This window comes from Paramisgurnus dabryanus, chromosome 4 (genome assembly GCF_030506205.2).
Source record: "Paramisgurnus dabryanus chromosome 4, PD_genome_1.1, whole genome shotgun sequence".
Classification (NCBI taxonomy): Eukaryota; Metazoa; Chordata; class Actinopteri; order Cypriniformes; family Cobitidae; genus Paramisgurnus; species Paramisgurnus dabryanus.
The window spans coordinates 24,980,167-25,003,158 of NC_133340.1; the positions used below are offsets into that span (position 1 = coordinate 24,980,167).

General features: G+C 43.7%; 1 protein-coding gene across 1 annotated transcript; it reads left to right on the top strand.

Annotated features, from left to right (window-relative positions):
* Positions 1 to 1,588: 1,588 nt before the first annotated feature.
* Positions 1,589 to 15,428, top strand: abcg2d (ATP binding cassette subfamily G member 2 (JR blood group)). Its single transcript, XM_073814555.1, has 15 exons — positions 1,589 to 2,112; positions 4,418 to 4,477; positions 4,659 to 4,773; positions 5,524 to 5,676; positions 5,744 to 5,901; positions 6,014 to 6,165; positions 6,242 to 6,331; positions 6,404 to 6,657; positions 7,189 to 7,271; positions 13,326 to 13,415; positions 13,521 to 13,651; positions 13,780 to 13,934; positions 14,020 to 14,109; positions 14,829 to 14,941; positions 15,281 to 15,428. Exons 1-15 carry the CDS (start codon positions 1,901 to 1,903, stop codon positions 15,426 to 15,428), a joined length of 2,004 nt encoding a protein of 667 aa, XP_073670656.1. The 5' UTR covers positions 1,589 to 1,900.
* Positions 15,429 to 22,992: the final 7,564 nt, after the last annotated feature.

A 22,992-nucleotide genomic window follows, 5' to 3' on the forward strand; every position in this document is an offset into this window, starting at 1 on the left:
AAAGAATAAGGAGAACCATCGGGAAATGAAAACAAAAATGTTAAACGTAAATGCTCTTTTAAATGCCTAATTTAAACCTGTGTTTGTAGTACAATTTATAAATCCAGTTATTTATTTCTCTTTTTAAATCGCTTTTTGAAATACAATATACAAATCCATTATTTAATTAAAAATTTATAAATGCAATTTTGAATGATGCACTTATTGAGTGTTTTATGTTGTTTTTATAAATTGTTATATTAATTTGAACTATTTATTAATGGATTTATATTTCATTTCTACGTTATTTTATTTCATTTCTACGTTATTTTATTTATTTTTTATTTTTATCTCACTTTTTATTGCCTAATAAAATGTTGCATAATGATTTTTTGTAACTTTATCTATTTATTTATAGATTAATTAATGAATTTATGAACAAATCTATTCATTGCTATTTTTATTGTCCAGGTAGTTATTAAATATTGAAGTTCTTTATTACATTTTGCATGACTCTTGTGGTCCTCCATAGTTAAAGGGATAGTTCACTCAAAAATGATTTACTCATCCTTGTTTTAAACCTGTATGAATTTCTTTTTTCTGTTGAACACAAAAGAAGATATTTTGATAAATGATGGTAAACACACAGACTGCACTTTAAATTTGGTTAAAAGTTTGTCTTAAGCAGCAGTTGTATGTTTACCAGCACAATAAGTATTTTATAAAATACACTGATTGGTCGTAATTTGATATTACATAAACTACTCTGTGCGGTTAAACAGAAAAATAAACTCTGATGCATGATCCCTCCCTCTTCTCCATATAAGATCTCAACACCACATATAAATCACAGACAGACTTCAGCTTTCCTCATTTGATACTTATAAAGATCTGACACCTCAGGACATCCAAGTTATTTCAGCTGTGTCCAGGTAGGTAAGTTGTGATGTCTAAAGTTATTTTAGTCTTGTAGATCTATTCTGTTTTTATTTTTGTGATATATATATAATACTAAAAAGCCCTCCAATATAGGGCTACAAATATATTTAGATATAGATGATGAGATTGACCTTTGATCAAGACTAAACGCATCATAAATTGCAGTGATGGTGTATTTTATTTTTTGCATTTAATTTTATTATGGCTTTTATTATCATAAGATTGTTAAGATTTTAAAAAGTAGAGATTAACTTTTCTGACATCTTTAGTAATACATGTAGCTGAATACATGTAAATAGCCATTAACCTTTTTAAAACTTGTAATATTATAATATGAGGTCTAACATATACATACAAAATATGGCTCCTTTATTCTAAGTCACATTTTTAGTTTTGTGCGCTAACGTAAAACATGTTTTAATAAAGTAATTATGTTTTGTTGTAATAGAAATACATCACACTTTCATCCAGCCTCGGTGAAAGAAAATGCTTTGTCCACTTTTGTAAATTCACACCAAGGAATTAAAGGACTAGTTCAGTCAAAAATGAAAATTTTGTCTTGCCCTCAAGTTGTCCCAAACCTGTATAAATTTCTTACACTAAAAAAAAAATGATTCATTCAATTTACTCATCACTAATCATTTTTTTTCTGTGTAGTTCTGATTAATGCAAAGGAATATTTCATTAATCAAGCAGGAAAGATGAGCACCATTGACTTCCATAGTAAGAAAAAAATACAACGGAAGTCAAAAATGATTTGGTTAAAAACATTGCTCAGAATATTTCCTTTAAAATCTGTACAGGATTGTAACAAACTGAGGGTGATTAAATGATAACCGAATTTTTATTTTTGGGTGAACGATCCCTTTAAACTTTCTTTTTTTTAATCTTTTTTATTTATTTGACTATCAGAGCTGTTCTTACTAACAGGCAACTTTAGCAGTGTTTCTCGTGCGTGTTCACAGGAGACACCTGAGAGAAGATGCCTGACAATGTCGTCTTTGAAAACGATGAAATCACGCAGGAGACGGGCAGAAATGGGATGTCTGGGTCAAAGGTCATCACATTGGAGCCCATCAAACAGCAACTTGGCGCCACCGTCAGCTTTCACAACATCTGTTATAGTGTTGAGCAGAAGAGCAGATCCATCTGCAGAAATACAGCAGCTCAAAAGGACATCCTGCTGGATCTCAAGTGAGTCAGCGTTGAATATTCAGACTGATATTAGATGTGACTATGACTGTGTGAGAAACACAGAGATAGAGGTCAAGTGCATACATGTGTTAAAAGAGGATTATGGGTTTTTTAGACTATATAATCTCTAAAGCGTTCCTCAACTCCAATTGAATCTCCGATTCTATTTCTCCCTATAAACACCCAATTCAACTCCTCAGCTTGTTACTGTGTTATTTAATTAGGACAACTGGTTTGTTCGACTGATCAGAATGTGACATCACAGTCGCACAATAGTGATTTGAGAGTAGACGACTCGGTATGCTTTCAAATCAATCTTGTGATACCGCGATGGCACGCGCTGGTCATTCTGCGTGTCGCCGCATAAATTCTAGCAAGCCTGTATGGAAGAGGGCTGATTCGTTGAATTTGGCATTTTTTATATAGACGGTTTCAGCAGTAGCGGCTTTCGTGGTCATCACGTAACTTCCGGTAAACTCGGTTCTTGGTTGGAGTTGAGAAACATTAGCCTTTAACTTAACTTACCCTTTAAAGTGCGCAAACTGAAATGGCGAATTGACAATTTCACATAAACTCCCATATATCGCAAAAAAAGTTTTTACGCTCAGGTAAGGTGGTTTTCAGGAAATTCGAAAAAGACATATTTTGCAAAACTACATTTTTTTTGCATTTACAGATCACCTGACGTGTGTTAAAGTCACGATCATTCTTTAAATATGGCACGGTGTGTTTGAATGGAGGACAAGACAGTAGAGGTGTGGTCAACTTCATGTGACTTCACAAAAATGTCACGCACATGACATCAAAATACTTTGAGAGCGATTCGGTAGTCGATTACTCTGTATGCTATTGATTCGCTCTCGCGCTATTTTGATGTCGAGGCTCTTTGTGAAGTTGAACATACATAGGTTTTGGAATTACTTATCGCGCGACAACAAAATTAAGTTTGTCACAAAACATTGTTTAATGGAAACGCTGTCAAACGTTGTTTCTTCAAAAATAACGAAAAAAATTTGCGTAAATATTTAATGGAAACGCAGCTACTGTCTTATAGGATTATTCTCCATCAAGTCTGGGCAACATTATAATGAAAGTCACTATATAAAATGTAGGGCTAGATTTACTAACAGCTTTTGCCAGCGCAAACCAACATTTTGTCGTTAAATAACGACTGTCGAGATTTACTAAAGACGCGCAGTGGATCATTAGCACTGAAAAGGTGTAGTTATTTTTTTGACTGACCTTATTGCATTTGCATTTCTAGGAGGTTTTCTTTCAGACGCAAAATTTATGTGAGGAGATTATTTAAATGATTTGCGACATTGTATAACCCAGAAATAAAGCATGTCTTAAATTACTTTACGCTTGAAATGGCTGAAATTATTGCATTATAAAAGAGACATCACATAGAACAGATATAATTCTTATATTAGAAAATGCACGTTAGGGTTTGAAGCACATTGCATATTGAAAAACACTGTAAGCGTTTGGTTCTTGAGAACTACATGAATTTGAACAAAATAAATTTTGTTATTACATTACATATATTATTATTATATATTATGTTATTACATCATATTATACAATAATTTTAAGTAATTGATATGATGTATTGTTTATGTAGATCAGGGTATTGGTTCGAACTTTATTCATCAGAGGAACAAAGTCTTTTGTGTATATACATTTTTTTTAAGCATTAGTTCATTGATAGTTTTTTGAAGTACCTAGAAGGTTCTTGTATGGCATCTGATCTTAATGCTTCTCCTGAATGCATGAAATACTCCTGACATTTCCCACAGCAGAATGTGTAATGTCTTTGTCCCTGCATGGATGTAGTGTTAATTATATGATATTAAGCATGACTTCTTGAGTCTAATCTCTTGATCTCTTGACTTTCAAAGCCCCAGGATATGGAGTTAAATGCAGTCATGTGTGATCTTGACCTAGTAAAATATTTCATTTTTTTTCTTTTTTAAAGGGACTCGCATAGATATCATAAATCTTTTTATACTCTTAAGTGATAAATATTTACATAGAAATTTACTGACATTCAATTATATTGCTAAAATGATGTTGCGTACATCATAAATACAAAATGTTATGGAAAAGATTTTACAGACTATGAAAAGTGAGAAAGCAATGGTTCTTGTAAAAACCTTGGACTTAAAAGGTTCTTTGGGGAACCAAAAATGTTCTCCTATCGTGACACCTTTATTTTTAAGAGTGTAGTTTTCTGAATGACTCTTTATATTATCTGCAATTTGAAGAATTGTGACATAAACAATTTTTTTAAAAATCTTTTCAGTGGGATCATGAGACCAGGTTTAAATGCTATTTTGGGCCCAACAGGAAGTGGCAAATCTTCGTGAGTAATTTTTTTTGCACACAGCTTAATGAGATTTCACTGCCAAATTATTCCAGGATTTTCTTTTCTCCATTTGGCAGAAACATTTATGATATTTGTTCCGACAGCTTCACTGAGTAAAGCGAAATAAATTATAATTCATCCGCACCTTGGTCACTCTGAAGGTTTGGATATGTTTCAGGTTTTTGGATGTTCTCGCGGGCAGGAAGGACCCCGGTGGTCTCTCTGGTGAGGTCCTGATCAACGGATCCCCACAGCCGGCAAATTTCAAATGTCTTTCTGGTTATGTTGTCCAGGTAATGTAAAACTCATTTCATCCAAAATTGTCAAAGAAGCTTAATGTGACCTATGACCACAAAACATCCATAAGGGTCAATTTTTTGAGATTTTATAATAAATAAGCTTTCCATTGATGTATGGTTTGAATAGGACAGAGTTTGTCCAAACTATTTGAATATCTGGAATATGGGGGTGCAAAACAATCATAATATTGAGAAAATCGCCATTAAAATATACGTTTATACGTTTTCTTCTTTTGATATTTAATTAAAGGGACTGTAAGTAGGATTTTAAGTGTTTTATTAATCAAAATCAATGTCTTTATTCATAAATATGTTCTCGTTGATGTCAAATGACCTCTGCCAGTGATCTGACTTTTCTTTGTAAGCTTAGAATTTCTTCTCTTTACTTACATTGAACGGGTAAGGAGGCTTCCATGTCGTTCCGCCATATTAAGGGACAAAAACCACTAACTAATGGCTACCGTATTTGCAACACGCATTTGGAAAAGCGAGGCGCTAGAGAGCACTGTTCGTTTGAATGCAAAATACAATTTCACCACTAGATGGGGGTAAATCCTACTTAATGTCCCTTCAACGACAGACTTTAAGAGGTTGGGCTTATTATAAGACCAAATGCAATAAAATGTTTATTCATTCAAGACGTACAGTAACCAAATGTTTACGATGAAAATCACCAAGACGCGAACATAAGTCGTTTGTGGACACACCAGGTCTTAGTGTGTGTTTGTGTGTGTGTGTTTAAAGGATGACATAGTGATGGGAACACTAACGGTAAGAGAAAACTTGAGTTTCTCTGCCGCTCTCCGCATGTCTTCGCGAGTCAGTCCGAGAGAGAAAGAGATCCGAGTGAATCATCTCATCTCAGAGCTCGGCCTCAACAAAGTCGCAGATTCAAAGGTAAATTCAAAGGTCTTACGCTTATTTATTACACTGAATAAAGCTGATCTTTTATGCATCTGCGCAGGTGGGCACGCAGCTGATACGAGGTATCTCTGGTGGGGAGCGGAAGAGGACCAGCATTGGGATGGAGTTGATCATAGACCCCTCTGTTCTCTTTTTGGATGAGCCGACCACAGGTCTTGATGCCAGTACAGCCCATTCTGTGCTTCTGCTGTTAAAGCGGTACATAGTTTCACTTACACTATTTGAATGTTTGGAGTCACTTACTTAGAATAAAAATGCACTTTGATGAACGCTATAGATACGAGATCTTAACAAGTTCATTGGTTTTCAGAATGGCCGGTCAGGGCCGAACCATCATCATGTCGATTCACCAGCCACGATATTCCATCTACCGGCTCTTTGACAGCCTTACACTGCTGGCCAATGGCAATCAAGTCTACCATGGACCGGCACAGGACGCTATAGAGTACTTCGCTGAAATTGGTACGCTTAGTCGAACAACAAGAAAAAAACGAATACTTGTCATTACTTTACTGTTTGTATTTTTATTGTACTTTAGGTTACGCTTGCGAAGCCCATAATAATCCAGCGGACTTCTTCTTGGATGTTATAAATGGAAGCATCACAACACAGATACAAAATAATGGAGGTAAATACATTGCTTGGGACTCAATGCTAATACTGCTACTACATCAGATTTAATCTGTGATGTCATTGACAGATATGCAGATTGAAGTTGCTCTCATCAGCCAGCAGTGTATTGAAGATCTGCTGGTGGAGAAGTACAAAACCTGCAGCTACGCCCGTGGCATCAAAGCAGAGCTGGAGCACATCATCCAAACCAAAGACGACAACATCATCCAACCCAAGTGTGACTCCATCACCTACAACAGCTCTTTCCTCCAGCAGCTTTACTGGATGTTATGGAGAACCTTCTGGAACTTAATGCTGAACCCACAGACCTCTGTAGCACAGGTAACACTGTGGGGTTTTTTCACTCCAGATTTTCCATCAAGAGAGATTTTGTAGAGATCCTACAAGCTCATTAACCACCAAATGCCATCAGAAGAGACCTCACTTTAAACATTACTCAAAGCTGACTGCTAAGTTAAGCGGATTTGTGGAATGTTGTGACTGGTTGTGTCCCTATGAAGTTATATCATTTCTACCGATTAGTTCAGAACAAATGTATCGCATAGTGCCAGCCCGACCATCATCTGACTGGATTTAAGGGTGCCTTGACATTAAAGGGTGAAAGGTTATTAGAGGGGAGTAAGTTCTCATTTCAGACACTTAGCCTTTTACCCTGGTAATGGCCTTCACACACCTGTCTGCTAATCCTAAGTGACTAACAAGTGCATTCAAGCTATATATTTTTGATCAGCATGTGCGTTCCCTGCAGGTTTAACCTATGACCTTGGGGTTGCTAACGCTCATGCTCTACCAGTTGAGCTGCAGGGACACTTAAAATGCATATTGCCAAAAATCTTCGTTGTTTTTTCTCAGTTGGCAGTCACAACACTTATGGCTGTAATTGTTGGTGCCATCTTTTACGGAGTCAAAGACGACCAGAGTGGCATTCAGAACAGGTAAATAAACAGATGCTTACTGGGTGACATCAAAGTCCTTTTGAGGAAATCGTGTCACTCCCATATTTGCAACGCCTCCAGGTCTTATTAGAACACGACAAACCGGACCTATTGATTCAAAGTGCCTCTCCCAGAGGATTCTGATTGATGATTGGCCCTTTTTACTGTGAGGTGGGACTAAAGCGACCATTCTGACCGTTGTGATCTCCACCATTTATAATAATACAAGATACCCATCTTGTTAATATTAAATATCTTTGGTGACATCAAAGTCCCTTTAGGTTCTGGCTAGATGGAATACAGCTACAGCCTAAATCCTGTGAATTGTTGGTTTAGGGTTAGGTTTGGGGGTAAGATTAGGATGTAGCAGCAGTTCTGGCTAGATGGGATACAGCCACAGCCTAAATCCAGTGAAATATTGGGTTTTGGGTTAAGTTTGGGGGTAGCATTAGGATAAAATGTTGGCTAGATGGGATACAGCTACGGCCTAAATCCGGTGAAATACTGGGTTTAGGGTTAGGTTTGGGTGTAGGATTAAGATGAAAGCAGCAGTTTTGGCTAGATGGGATACAGCTATGGCCTAAATCCCGTGAAATGTTGGGTATGTGGGTAGGATTAGGATGAAAACAGCGGTTCCAGCTACATGGGACACAGCTACGGCCTAAACCCCGTGAAATGTTGGTTTAGGGTTAGGTTTGGGGGTAGGGTTAGGATGAAAACAGCGGTTCTGGCTAGATGGGAGACAGCTACGGCCTAAATCCCATGAAATATTGGTTTTAGGGTTAGGTTTGGTGGTAGGATTAGGATGAAAATAGCGGTTCCAGCTACATGGGATACAGCTACGGCCTAAATCCCGTGAAATGTTGGGTTTGTGGGTAGGATTAGGATGAAAACAGCGGTTCTGGCTAGATGGGATACAGCTACGGCCTAAATCCCATGAAATGTTGGGTTTGTGGGTAGGATTAGGATGAAAACAGTGGTTCCAGCTACATGGGATACAGCTACGGCCTAAACCCGTGAAATGTTGGTTTAGGGTTAGGTTTGGGGGTAGGATTAGGATGAAAACAGCGGTTCTGGCTACATGGGATACAGCTACGGCCTAAATCCCGTGAAATGTTGGTTTAGGGTTAGGTTTGGGGGTAAGATTAGGATGTAGCAGCAGTTCTGGCTAGATGGGATACAGCCACAGCCTAAATCCAGTGAAATATTGGGTTTTGGGTTAAGTTTGGGGGTAGCATTAGGATAAAATGTTGGCTAGATGGGATACAGCTACGGCCTAAATCCGGTGAAATACTGGGTTTAGGGTTAGGTTTGGGTGTAGGATTAAGATGAAAGCAGCAGTTTTGGCTAGATGGGATACAGCTATGGCCTAAATCCCGTGAAATGTTGGGTTTGTGGGTAGGATTAGGATGAAAACAGCGGTTCCAGCTACATGGGACACAGCTACGGCCTAAACCCCGTGAAATGTTGGTTTAGGGTTAGGTTTGGGGGTAGGGTTAGGATGAAAACAGCGGTTCTGGCTAGATGGGAGACAGCTACGGCCTAAATCCCATGAAATATTGGTTTTAGGGTTAGGTTTGGTGGTAGGATTAGGATGAAAATAGCAGTTCCAGCTAGATGGGATACAGCTATGGCCTAAATTCCGTGAAATGTTGGGTTTGTGGGTAGGATTAGGATGAAAATAGCGGTTCCAGCTACATGGGATACAGCTACGGCCTAAATCCCGTGAAATGTTGGGTTTGTGGGTAGGATTAGGATGAAAACAGCGGTTCTGGCTTGATGGGATACAGCTACGGCCTAAATCCCATGAAATGTTGGGTTTGTGGGTAGGATTAGGATGAAAACAGTGGTTCCAGCTACATGGGATACAGCTACGGCCTAAACCCGTGAAATGTTGGTTTAGGGTTAGGTTTGGGGGTAGGATTAGGATGAAAACAGCGGTTCTGGCTACATGGGATACAGCTACGGCCTAAATCCCGTGAAATGTTGGTTTAGGGTTAGGTTTGGGGGTAGGATTAGGATGAAAACAGCGGTTCCAGCTACATGGGATACAGCTACGGCCTAAATCCCGTGAAATGTTGGTTTAGGGTTAGGTTTGGGGGTAGGATTAGGATGAAAACAGCGGTTCTGGCCAGATGGGATACAGCTACGGCCTAAATCCTGTGAAATGTTGGTTTAGGGTTAGGTTTGGGGGTTATTATTTGGATGAAAACAGTGGTTCTGGCCAGATGGGATACAGCTATGGCCTAAATCCCATGAAATGTAAATTTAGGGGGTTAGGATTAGGATGAAAACAGCGATTCTGGCTAGATAGGAGACAGCTACGGCTTAAACACGAAATATTGGGCTTAGGGTTAGGTTTGTGGGTAGGATTAGGATGAAAACAGCGGTTCTGGCTAGATAGGAGACAGCTACGGCTTAAACACGAAATATTGGGCTTAGGGTTAGGTTTGTGGGTAGGATTAGGATGAAAACAGCGGTTCTGGCTAGATGGGATACAGCTACGGCCTAAATCCCATGAAATGTTGGGTTTGTGGGTAGGATTAGGATGAAAACAGTGGTTCCAGCTACATGGGATACAGCTACGAAGTAAAAATCCTGTGGCTGACTGGTTTAGGGTTAGATTTGGGGGTAGGATTAGGATGAAAACAGCGGTTCTGGCTAGATAGGAGACAGCTACGGCTTAAACACGAAATATTGGGCTTAGGGTTAGGTTTGGGGGTAGGATTAGGATGAAAACAGCGGTTCTGGCTAGATGGCAGACAGCTACGCCCTAAATCCCATGAAATATTGGTCTTAGGGTTAGGTTTGGGGGTAGGATTAGGATGAAAATAGCAGTTCCAGCTAGATGGGATACAGCTATGGCCTAAATCCCGTGAAATGCTGGTTTAGGGTTAGGTTTGGGGGTATGATTTGGATAAAAACAGCGGTTCTGGCTAGATGGGATACAGCTACGGCCTAAATCCTGTGAAATGTTGGTTTAGGGTTAGGTTTGGGGGGTATGATTTGGATGAAAACAGCGGTTCTGGCCAGATGGGATACAGCTATGGCCTAAATCCCATGAAATGTAAATTTAGGGGGTTAGGATTAGGATGAAAACAGCGGTTCTGGCTAGGTGGGATACAGCTACGGCCTAAATCCCATGAAATGTTGGGTTTGTGGGTAGGATTAGGATTAAAACAGCGGTTCCAGCTACATGGGATACAGCTACGGCCTAAACCCGTGAAATGTTGGGTTTGTGGGTAGGATTAGGATGAAAACAGCGGTTCTGGCTAGATGGGATACAGCTACGGCCTAAATCCCATGAAATGTTGGGTTTGTGGGTAGGATTAGGATGAAAACAGCGGTTCTGGCTAGAGGGGATACAGCTACGGCCTAAATCCCATGAAATGTTGGGTTTGTGGGTAGGATTAGGATGAAAACAGTGGTTCCAGCTACATGGGATACAGCTACGAAGTAAAAATCCTGTGGCTGACTGGTTTAGGGTTAGATTTGGGGGTAGGATTAGGATGAAAACAGCGGTTCTGGCTAGATAGGAGACAGCTACGGCTTAAACACGAAATATTGGGCTTAGGGTTAGGTTTGGGGGTAGGATTAGGATGAAAACAGCGGTTCTGGCTAGATGGCAGACAGCTACGCCCTAAATCCCATGAAATATTGGTCTTAGGGTTAGGTTTGGGGGTAGGATTAGGATGAAAATAGCAGTTCCAGCTAGATGGGATACAGCTATGGCCTAAATCCCGTGAAATGCTGGTTTAGGGTTAGGTTTGGGGGTATGATTTGGATAAAAACAGCGGTTCTGGCTAGATGGGATACAGCTACGGCCTAAATCCTGTGAAATGTTGGTTTAGGGTTAGGTTTGGGGGGTATGATTTGGATGAAAACAGCGGTTCTGGCCAGATGGGATACAGCTATGGCCTAAATCCCATGAAATGTAAATTTAGGGGGTTAGGATTAGGATGAAAACAGCGGTTCTGGCTAGGTGGGATACAGCTACGGCCTAAATCCCATGAAATGTTGGGTTTGTGGGTAGGATTAGGATTAAAACAGCGGTTCCAGCTACATGGGATACAGCTACGGCCTAAACCCGTGAAATGTTGGGTTTGTGGGTAGGATTAGGATGAAAACAGCGGTTCTGGCTAGATGGGATACAGCTACGGCCTAAATCCCATGAAATGTTGGGTTTGTGGGTAGGATTAGGATGAAAACAGCGGTTCTGGCTAGAGGGGATACAGCTACGGCCTAAATCCCATGAAATGTTGGGTTTGTGGGTAGGATTAGGATTAAAACAGCGGTTCCAGCTACATGGGATACAGCTACGGCCTAAATCCCATGAAATGTTGGGTTTGTGGGTAGGATTAGGATGAAAACAGCGGTTCTGGCTAGAGGGGATACAGCTACGGCCTAAATCCCATGAAATGTTGGGTTTGTGGGTAGGATTAGGATGAAAACAGTGGTTCCAGCTACATGGGATACAGCTACGAAGTAAAAATCCTGTGGCTGACTGGTTTAGGGTTAGATTTGGGGGTAGGATTAGGATGAAAACAGCGGTTCTGGCTAGATAGGAGACAGCTACGGCTTAAACACGAAATATTGGGCTTAGGGTTAGGTTTGGGGGTAGGATTAGGATGAAAACAGCGGTTCTGGCTAGATGGCAGACAGCTACGCCCTAAATCCCATGAAATATTGGTCTTAGGGTTAGGTTTGGGGGTAGGATTAGGATGAAAATAGCAGTTCCAGCTAGATGGGATACAGCTATGGCCTAAATCCCGTGAAATGCTGGTTTAGGGTTAGGTTTGGGGGTATGATTTGGATAAAAACAGCGGTTCTGGCTAGATGGGATACAGCTACGGCCTAAATCCTGTGAAATGTTGGTTTAGGGTTAGGTTTGGGGGGTATGATTTGGATGAAAACAGCGGTTCTGGCCAGATGGGATACAGCTATGGCCTAAATCCCATGAAATGTAAATTTAGGGGGTTAGGATTAGGATGAAAACAGCGGTTCTGGCTAGGTGGGATACAGCTACGGCCTAAATCCCATGAAATGTTGGGTTTGTGGGTAGGATTAGGATTAAAACAGCGGTTCCAGCTACATGGGATACAGCTACGGCCTAAACCCGTGAAATGTTGGGTTTGTGGGTAGGATTAGGATGAAAACAGCGGTTCTGGCTAGATGGGATACAGCTACGGCCTAAATCCCATGAAATGTTGGGTTTGTGGGTAGGATTAGGATGAAAACAGCGGTTCTGGCTAGAGGGGATACAGCTACGGCCTAAATCCCATGAAATGTTGGGTTTGTGGGTAGGATTAGGATTAAAACAGCGGTTCCAGCTACATGGGATACAGCTACGGCCTAAATCCCATGAAATGTTGGGTTTGTGGGTAGGATTAGGATGAAAACAGCGGTTCTGGCTAGATGGGATACAGCTACGGCCTAAATCCCATGAAATGTTGGGTTTGTGGGTAGGATTAGGATGAAAACAGCGGTTCCAGTTACATGGGATACAGCTACGAAATAAAAATCCTGTGGCTGGCTGGTTTAGAGTTAGATTTGGGGGTAGGATTAGGATGAAAACAGTGGTTCCGGCTAGATGGGAGACAGCTACGGACTAAATCCCATGAAATATTGGTTTAGGGTTAGGTTTGGGGGTATGATTTGGATGAAAACAGTGGTTCTGGCTAGATGGGATACAGCTACAGCCTAAATCCCATTAAATATTGGGTTTAGGGTTAGGTTTGGGGTTAGGATGAAAACAGCACTCATACGGCGAGAATTCACAAGATTTCGGCCATAGCTGTACTCCCTCTAGCCATAACCTTCCCTTTAGAGAGGTCGCGCTACTAGGCGGCCATGTCTGCATGTTTTGTTATTTCAGTCATGCAAGTCTTTTCTAGTTGAATGGGGAAAGACAGATATCTTTAATATTGTGTGCTAAAATCACAAATAAAAATTTTTGACCAGCAATTAAACCTGACATTAACTGTACCAAAATGTTTGCTTTGTGATGTAATGTCTTTACATACTCTAACTATATTTGAGATTTTATCTTTTCAGATTTGGTGTTTTGTTTTTCATTACAACCAATCAGTGTTTCAGCACGCTCTCTGCTGCCGAGCTCTTCATCACGGAGCGCAAACTCTTCATGTATGTATTACAACGTGCATTTGCCATTTCATCTTCAGCAAAGACAGACAAACTGTAGATTATCAAAAACATTTCACCCAAGTATAAATTTTCTCTTTTTTTCAGTCATGAGTACACAAGCGGGTACTACCGACTGTCTGTCTACTTCCTGTCTAAAATCCTGTCTGACATCATTACTCAGCGTGCAATCCCTTCCATACTCTTTACTTCTGTTGTTTACTTCATGATCGATATGTGTAGCGTAAATCAAACTTTAAACATACAGTACATAGTTTATTTTCAAGATTCATCTGTCTTACAATAAAGTTTGTTGCATGTTTCCTGCATGGTTTGTGTGTTTATCTGCACCTCATTTCTTTTTTAGGGTTAAAACCCACGGCAGACGCGTTCTTCATCTTTATGTTGACCGTGATATTGGTGGCTTGCACAGCTGCAGCCATGGCTATGGCTATTTCAGCCAACCAATCAGTGGTGGCGGTGGCCAACATCTTCATGACCGTCAGCTTCATCTTTATGATGGTGCGCTTGGATGAGTCATTTTGTGAATATAATAACAACTTATAGATTTTAGATTTGCAGCAAAGTGCTTGTAATTTGTTTGTAGATTTTCTCTGGTCTTCTGGTTAACCTGAACAGTATCATGGACTGGTTGGCCTGGTTGAAGTATCTCAGCATTCCTCGCTATGGGCTTGAGGTTAGAACATTCTTTCCTAAGATATGAATTTTATATCTTGCATGGTTTACAAACACAAAAATCTGCACTGCAAAAAATGACTTTTTTGTTTTTAGTACAAATATCTAAAATTTCCTAAATCAAGACACATTTTCTTAATGAGCAAAATTACCTAAGAAAATTAGTCTAGTTTTTAGGCAAAAAACCTAGACTTAAAAAAATGCCAATGGGTAAACTGCAAAAAATTATTTTCAAGAAAAAAAATCTTAGTATTTTTGTCTTGTTTTCAGGAAAAATATTTAAAAATTCTTAAATTAAGACTCTTTTCTTGATGAGTAAAATAACCCAAGAAATAAGTCTAGTTTTTAGACCAAAAATATCAAATTTAAGTGATTTTGTGCATAAATCAAGCAAAAAATCTGCCAATGAGGTAAGCAAAAAAATCTTGAATATTTTTCTTAAACACTAAATTCAAGAAAAATCCAAGAAACATTTTCTTACCCCATTGGCAGATTTTCACTTAAATTTAATGTTTTTGTCTAAAAACTAGATTTATTTTATTAGTTAATTTTGCTTATCAAGAAAATGCATCTTGATTTAAGAATTTTTACATATTTGTACTAAAAAAGACAAAAATACTAAGAAGAAAGTAATTTCTTGCAGTGTAATTGAAGGAATATCAAACTATGTACTGTCTCTTTAAGACGTCTGTGGTTTATATTTGGATTCTATTTGCACAGGCTTTGGAAATAAATGAGTTCGTGGGGCTGAAGTTTTGTAGAAATGTCTCAGGTGTGCCGTCCACAACTACCCTGTCGACCAATGGCAGCAGCCCTGTTGCTGACATCATCATGTATGTAAACATATACGGTTGTAGTGCTATATCAAAATTTAGTCAGTATGCCACCCAGCGTTGGGTCAAATATGGACGATCCCAACCCATTGGGTTGTAATTTAACCTATGCTGGATCAAATACAAACATTTCCTGGGTTAATTTAACCCAAAAAGGGTTGGGTTTGTCCCATCTTGACCCAAAGCTGGGTTGAAAAATCCAGCATTTTTTTGGATGAAGTTAATGCCATATTTATATGTCCAGCCCAACTCTGGGATTGGTCAGTTTAACTGGTTAAATTGTAACATTTAAATCTGCTTTGGATATTCATTAGACCTTTTGTTTGTTTTATTTTACAGTTGCACAGGAGAGCAGCATCTAAAATTTCAAGGAATTAATTATTCAACCTGGGGTCTGTGGCAGAATCACATTGCCCTTACAGTCATGACCTTTGTTTTTCTTAGCATTGCTTATGTCAAGCTCCGATTCATTAAGAAATTCTCTTGAACTTTGTATTTTGTGTCAAACATTTGATTTATGAAATCTCAGATTGCACATGATTGAATTAAGTTTTCTTAAAATTATTTTTCTTTAAAAAATTGTTGGATCTACGTAATTTAGTTATGTAGACCAGTTCAACATGATTGAATCAAGTTTTCTTAAAATGAAATTAATTTTACTTAATAAATCATTTAATTTAATCATATGCAACCGATGTCCAGATGTTTATCTAGACAACAATTATATTCCATTGTTTTTATATCATTTTTGTTATTTTGTACAGTTTTGCTTTTGTTCAATGAAGATTTAATTCCAAATTTGGGAATTTCCTCAAATCAAATCTGCATGTAAAAATGATATTATAGTGTGCACATTATTAGCGATAACAATCTTAGAGAAATCATGTTGTCATGTTTTCAATATCACACCTAAGGTACAAATTAGTTTACGTGGCCCATTTTCTTTAAATGATTTAAAATTGTACACAAATGTTACAAATAGCACAGGGGTTGATTTCCAAATTTCAAAGAGCAGGATGCTGACGGGACGTTTAGAGTCCTTGTACCGCTTATTCCATGGGAATCCATATAATTGTCATGGCTTAATCCAAATCCAGCAAACATCAATGAGAAGATTATTAAACCCTGTTCCTGTGCCATGAGCACACATTTCAAGGAGCCTTCCATCAGGTCTATGGGTAAAAACTAGACCAGGGGTCTCCAACCTTTTTTTGTGAGCAAGGGCTACCACAACGGATAAAATAATCTGGAGGGCTACTTTTTTGATAAAGTCTATGTCACCACCAGGGGCTGGCTGTTTTAAACTAAAACCACGCCCCTTTGCAACTCCCACCTCGAGGAGGTCCCCAAAGCCAACCCAATGACCAGACAAACACGGGAACAGGTAAGTAAAATTTAAAACAAGCTTTATTTAGTTTAAATATTTAAAAGAACTGGGAATTTGGGGAAAGGGGGAAATTAAAACTAATAGGTCTCTTCTTCTCCCTCCAGGGAGACTGCAGCCACGGGCAGACAGGCCAAGGACAACAGGGGTGCCAACCACCACAAGCCGGGGGAGAAAGGGAAACGTCAGGCTCCGGCCTGGACCCTGCTAACCGTGGCGCCCTCCTTCTTCCGTCCTGGAGGCAGAATAATTTTGGTGTGACCGGTAAGGAGGATCTCCACTGTAGGTGTACCTTTCCTCGGGTCGGCAGGGGGTCCTCGCCCCACGTGCCTTTACGTTCCTTGTCGTACGTCCACCCACGTTCTCCTTGTGCCCCACAGATAGTCGCTGTGACACAAAAGCACTGTTAGCTTACACTTGGGGTGTTTCTCACCGGCTCTGCTGCTTGCAGCTCTCTGGATAGGTATCACGTTACACAGTCTGTTCTCCAATTGTTTCTCCTTGTTCTCCACAGGCGGCCACTAGGACACAAATGACACTGTTACTTGGGCTTCGGGTATTGCTCACCGACTCTGCTGCTTACAGCGCTCTGGGTAGGTATCACGTTCACAGTTTGCTCTTCAATGATTCACTCTCGTTCTGTTCTCTCTCCACAGGTGGCCGCTAGAACACAAAGGCACTGTTGCTGAGACTTCGAGTAATTCTCACCGGCTCTGCTGCTTACAGCTTTCTGGGTAGGTATCACGTTCACAGTTTGCTCTTCAATGATTCACTCTCGTTCTGCTCTCTCTCTACAGGCGGCCGCTAGGACACAAAGACACCGTTACTGAGACTTCGAGTATTTCTCACCGGCTCTGCTGTTTACAGCTTTCTGGGTAGGTATCACGTTCACAGTTTGCTCTTCAATGATTCATTCTCGTTCTGCTCTCTCTCCACAGGTGGCCGCTAGAACACAAAGACACTGTTACTGAGACTTCGGGTATTTCTCACCGGCTCTGCTGTTTACAGCTTTCTGGGTAGGTATCACGTTCACAGTTTGCTCTTCAATGATTCATTCTCGTTCTGCTCTCTCTCCACAGGTGGCCGCTAGAACACAAAGACACTGTTACTGAGACTTCGGGTATTTCTCACCGGCTCTGCTGTTTACAGCTTTCTGGGTAGGTATCACGTTCACAGTTTGCTCTTCAATGATCCACTCTCGTTCTGCTCTCTCTCTACAGATGGCCGCTAGGACACAAAGACACTGTTACTGAGACTTCGAGTATTTCTCACCGGCTCTGCTGTTTACAGCTTTCTGGGTAGGTATGGTTCTCCTCCGTAGGTCAGCAGAGGGGCGAAGGTCACACACCACCTCACCGGGTCGAGCGCTGCCCTATCTCCAATGCCCATAGGCCGATCGATTCCTAGACGGGGGCGCCCTCTTCGTAGAGACCACGGGGCGGCGGACCCTTTCGCCTCTGACTCTGCGACAAAACAGACACAGGTAAGTTCACACCACGAATGTTTCCAATGGTTTACTCACGGTCACGGACAGCTCTTAGTCTGCGTCCCTTCGTACTCCGAACAGCACACTACAAATAGTAACAGTAGTTTCTGAGGTCGTTGGCCTCTCCGTCCTCTGCCCAGTGGAAGAAAATGGAGGATGCGGGGCTTCGTCTACAAGACACACAGCAACCCACAGCAAATACACAGCACCACTCCAACGTGAAAAGATTTATTACACAGTCTCACTCACCACACTATAAGTGCACCACAACAAGGGAAGCGCCCGGTGTCCTCCACTGCGCTTGGGCTACGATAAGGCGATGGGAAATACGACCACAATAAGTCTCGTTGCGGCGGCTGTTTGAATGTGTACTTCTAACGGCTCGCCCACCACACTCTTGTAGGGGTAGGGCCGCCCTCCTTCTCCTGGAGGTTTCCAATGGCTACACAAGTTAATTTTTGCCAGTTACTCCACCCAAAAAAAAGGTATACTCACGGTGGATAGCCTTTATTTACGTTGTACCAAACGGTCAATATCTCTTCCTGCTTTACTCCTTCAGTATTGGTTAGAACAAAGTTCCTTCTTACCCACAGGACTTTCCTGTTTACTCCAGCAGGTCCACAACAAAGGCTGAAACGAGAGAGAGAGAGAGAAACACAGACAGCCACCACGTCCAAAAATGAGCACAGCTCCGTTTCCCAGCACACACTAAGCACCCCTAACTGTGTTCTAACTGTGCTTTATATACTCCTCTCTGTACTATCATCATCCAATTACCCGGCGATCTCTTCAACTAGGCACAGCTGTGCCCAATCGGCTGATTACAGCCTCCGTGAATCTGCCGGATGTCCGGTGTTTCCGTTTTCCGGTCTGGACGGAAACATCCGGGCGGAACCAAAACTTCCTCAACTTTTGGTTCCGCCCTGAAAGATCGTCACCCCGTGACATCCTCCCCCGCCAATGCATTCCAGTCCCTGGAATGCCTTTGAGTAGTCCACTCACCGTAACGGGAAGGGGGTCGGCCTCGATTCTCCCGTTGGGAGCGCCTCACAGGGGAGTCAGGTTCGGCGGGTTCGGGCACAACCTCAGGTTGTCTCTGGGCGGCCGGGGGTTCGGCTGGCTCTGGTACTGGCTCTGGCTGTCCCTGGGCGGCCGGGGGTTCAACTGGCTCAGGTGCTAGCTCTGGCTCTCCTGGGGCGGCCGGGGGTGGTGCTACCACGGGTAGGCCTGGTACCACAGCCCATCCTTCCATCCAGGGGGCCGTCGGTGCCGGTTCCGCCACTACCTCCTTCGCGACCTCGGGATAATTTGGGCAAGGGCGAATCATGTTTCGGTGCACCACACGTTCAGGGCCGGCCTTTCCTTCCGGCCGGATGGTATACACCGGCTGTCCCGGCCTCTGTTGCCTGCAGACTACGTACGGGGTGGTCTCCCAACGGTCACTCAGCTTTCCTTTGCCTTGCCGCCGATTGTCTCGTACCAAGACTCTCTCTCCTGGTAACAAGGGGGCGTCCCGGGCCGTCCGGTCGTACAGCCGCTTGTTCTTTTCCCCTGTAGCCCGTATCTTCTGGGATACCTGTTCGTAAGCAAAGTGCAGCCGTTGGTGGTGGCGCCCCACCCATTCCGTCACGCTCCCTTCCTCTTGGCCAGCGGCCACTCCCAAGACCAGGTCCGTGGGCATCCGCACATGTCTGCCGAACATCAGATAAGTGGGGGCATACCCCGTCGTACTATGAACGCTGTTATTATAAGCTTGCAAAAGGTTCGGTAGAGCACTCACCCAATCGCTCTGCTTCCGTTGGTCCAGGGTCCCTAGGAGCCCCAACAGGGTCTGATTAAACCTCTCACAACAGCCATTTCCTTGAGGGTGGTACGACGTCGTATGGGTCTTCGTGCACCCATACAGCTGGCATAATTCTCGGATCACCTTTGATTCGAAATTTGCCCCTTGATCTGAGTGCAGGAACTCTGGACATCCGAACGTTTGGAAGACGTGCCGCCATAGAGCCGTTGCGGTGGTGTTTGCCGTCTGATCAAGGGTGGGAACTGCCCATGCGTATTTTGTAAACAGGTCGGTGATTACTAAGATGTTCGGATAGCGGTCCTGTGGCCGGCCCAGTGTCAGGAAATCCATCGCCATGATGTGGAGGGGGGCTTTGGCATGTATGGGCACCATCGGCGCTCGAGCCTCTCGTCGAGATTTAAACAACATACACCTGGGGCAAGCTTGGACCAAGCTGCGTACTGATGCTTCCAGCCCCGGCCAGTAGAAAAACCTGCGCAGCAGCGATACTGTCCGTTCCTGTCCCTGGTGCCCCAGCTGATCATGGTAGGCGGACACCAAGGCTGCTGCTTGATCGGCGGGCACCACGATCTGGCGCACCTCTTCGTCCAGCTTTGGGTCACTAACCTTCCGGCAAAGCACCCCTTCTTGTAGTTCCAGCTTGTCCCACTGTCCCAGCAGTCTTTTTCCCGTCTCTGTTTGGGTCAGCCTCTCAGACGATGTTGGCCGTCGGCCCTGCTCCACCCACATCTTTACCTGACACACATCCTGATCCTGGGCCTGCCTCGCTTTCCACCGACAGGGGTCCCAGCCCCAATTCTCCGGTACCGCCTCCTGCTGGCCTCCTGGGGCCTCCACGGCCCCTATCAGATAGCCCTCCCTCTGGCTTTCTTCTTCCTTGCCTCCCCGGCAACCGGGGTTGTCCGCCTCTGGCAATCGGGACAAGGCGTCCGCGTTCGTGTGTTCTCGCCCAGGCCGATACTGCAGTTGATACTCGAAATTGGCAAGTTGTGCCACCCAGCGCTGCTCCACAGCTCCCAACTTCGCTGTCTGTAAATGTACCAAAGGATTATTGTCCGTAATCACCGTTACCTTAGCACCCCAGAGGTAGTCCTTAAACTTCTCGCTCAGGGCCCACTTCAGGGCCAGCAGTTCCAGTTTAAATGAGCTGTAGTTTGCGTCGTTCTTCTCAGCTGGGTGGAGGCTTCGGCTTGCGTAGGCAATCACCCGTTCTGTTCCCGCTTGTCGTTGGGCCAAGACCGCTCCCAACCCCAGGTTGCTAGCGTCTGTATACAAGGTAAATGGTTGAGTAAAGTCTGCATAGGCTAAGATAGGAGCCTGTAATAATTCCTGTTTCAACCTCTGAAATGCCCCCTCACAGGACTCATCCCAGTCAATCGGGGGTGATCCCCGTCCCCGGTTCCGCCCTGTACCGACCAGCAGCTGGTTAAGTGGCTTAGCGATCTTGGAAAAATCTTTTATGAACCGTCTGTAGTATCCCACAAACCCTAGAAATGAACGTACTTGCCTCACAGTCTTGGGCGCACTCCAATCTCTTACTGCAGAGACTTTCCCAGGGTCTACAGCCACCCCAGCAGCGCTGACCACGTGACCCAGGAACTGGACCTCTCGCCTCAACAGATGGCATTTATCGGGTTGCAACTTCAGCCCATATTTCTCCATTGCCTGGAAAACCTCTTCGAGGTGCCGGAGGTGGGAATCGAAATCTGGGGAGTACACAATTACATCATCCAGATATACCAAGACTGACTCCATTAACTGACCTCCCAGACAGCGCTGCATCAGGCGTTGGAACGTGGCCGGGGCGTTGCAGAGCCCGAAGGGCATCCGTTCCCACTCGAATAATCCAAACGGGGTCGTGAAAGCGGTCTTCTCCCTATCGGCCTCGGCCACTGGCACCTGCCAATACCCACTGGCCAGATCCAGAGTGGAGTACCATGCAGACCGTGTGAGACCCGCAAGGGAGTCTTCGATCCGGGGTAGGGGAAAAGCGTCTTTCTTAGTCACCAGGTTGAGCTTACGATAGTCCACACAAAACCTCCAAGCTCCCGACTTCTTCTGCACAAGTACGATGGGGGCTGCCCATGGGCTACTGCTTTCCCGGACGATGCCCCGCCCCAGCATGCCCTGCAATAGTGAGCGTACCTCTGTATACAAAGTGGGTGGGATCGGCCGGTACCTCTCCCTACTGGGTCCTGCATCTCCAGTCGGAATATGATGTTCTACCACCTTAGTGCATCCGTAATCCTCCTCGTGTCTTGCAAACACATGTTGCCATTTCTGAAGGAGGGCTTGGAGTCTTTGTGTCTGCGCCTGTTCCAGCTTTTCCCCTTGCAGGGACTCACCTGCCAGGTGTCTTGGCACGTCCCTCTCCCCGTTGTTTGAAGGGGCTTCCATCTGCGTCAGGGCCACCTCGATGACAGTGGGGCACACCTGACGGAAACTAACATCTCTCTCTTCCCTCACCTGATGGGGTGCAACCCCCGTGAGTCGGGCCAGCCGCTGGTGTCGGTGTAAATGTACTGGGTAGGGGTGGTCATTTCGAACCTTTACAGGGACCCTCCCCCGGTGGACCGCCGCTAGGCCTCGTGCTACTTCCACTTGGGGGCAATCAGCGTGGGGTTCAACCAATACCCACTCTTCGGGGCCAACTCCTCGGGGGGCCACTCTCACCCACACCATGGCCTCACTCCTAGGGGGGATAGATAAAGCATAGCGACACATCACTCTCCCTACCTCTTCTCGGCCTCTGCGGACCTGGGTCATCTGGACCCGACGACAGTCGGCGACTACTCGCTCCCATAAGGGCCTCTCAACAGGGGAGATCCTAGGGCCGGGCTTAGCCCGAAATAACTCCTCCCAACATTCGGAGAGCACGTTCATCCCTAATAGGGCTCGATGGACACCCAAACACCTGTCTTCCACGATGATCACCCCTTTTTGGGGAACTAACACCCCGTGAACTTCTAAGTCCGTCAGCCGATAGCCAATGTAAGGAATCTCTAAGCCGTTGGCGCCCCGCAACGTCAGCCAGGGGGCCTCTCCTCCTTGGGTTCTCTGCTTCCCGAATACTTCCTGCGAGAGACTTTCGGCAAACAATGTCACTTGAGAGCCCGTATCTACCAGGCACTGTATTGTCTTGCCACATACCTTCACCTCCGCCATTGGGCTATGCCCAACCATCTGGTCTCTTGAGTTATCACGTCTTTCCGGGTCTCCTCGAGGGGTCCCGGCCACACGACCCACTGTGGCCGGTCGTCCTAAAAACCCCCTTCCGATGCCCTGCGAGGCCCACACTGACGGCTATAATGCCCTGGTTCTCCACAACGATTGCAGATTGGTCGCCCTTGGTCATCCCACTCGAAGCGGGGCCGGTT

Bases quoted from the DNA above. Each gene is read 5' to 3' on its own strand.
- abcg2d (XM_073814555.1), top strand. From the start codon at position 1,901: ATGCCTGACAATGTCGTCTTTGAAAACGATGAAATCACGCAGGAGACG. The intron at 5,902-6,013 runs GTACATAGTTTC...ATTGGTTTTCAG, and splicing joins GTGCTTCTGCTGTTAAAGCG to AATGGCCGGTCAGGGCCGAA. The intron at 13,652-13,779 runs GTAGCGTAAATC...TTTCTTTTTTAG, and splicing joins TTACTTCATGATCGATATGT to GGTTAAAACCCACGGCAGAC.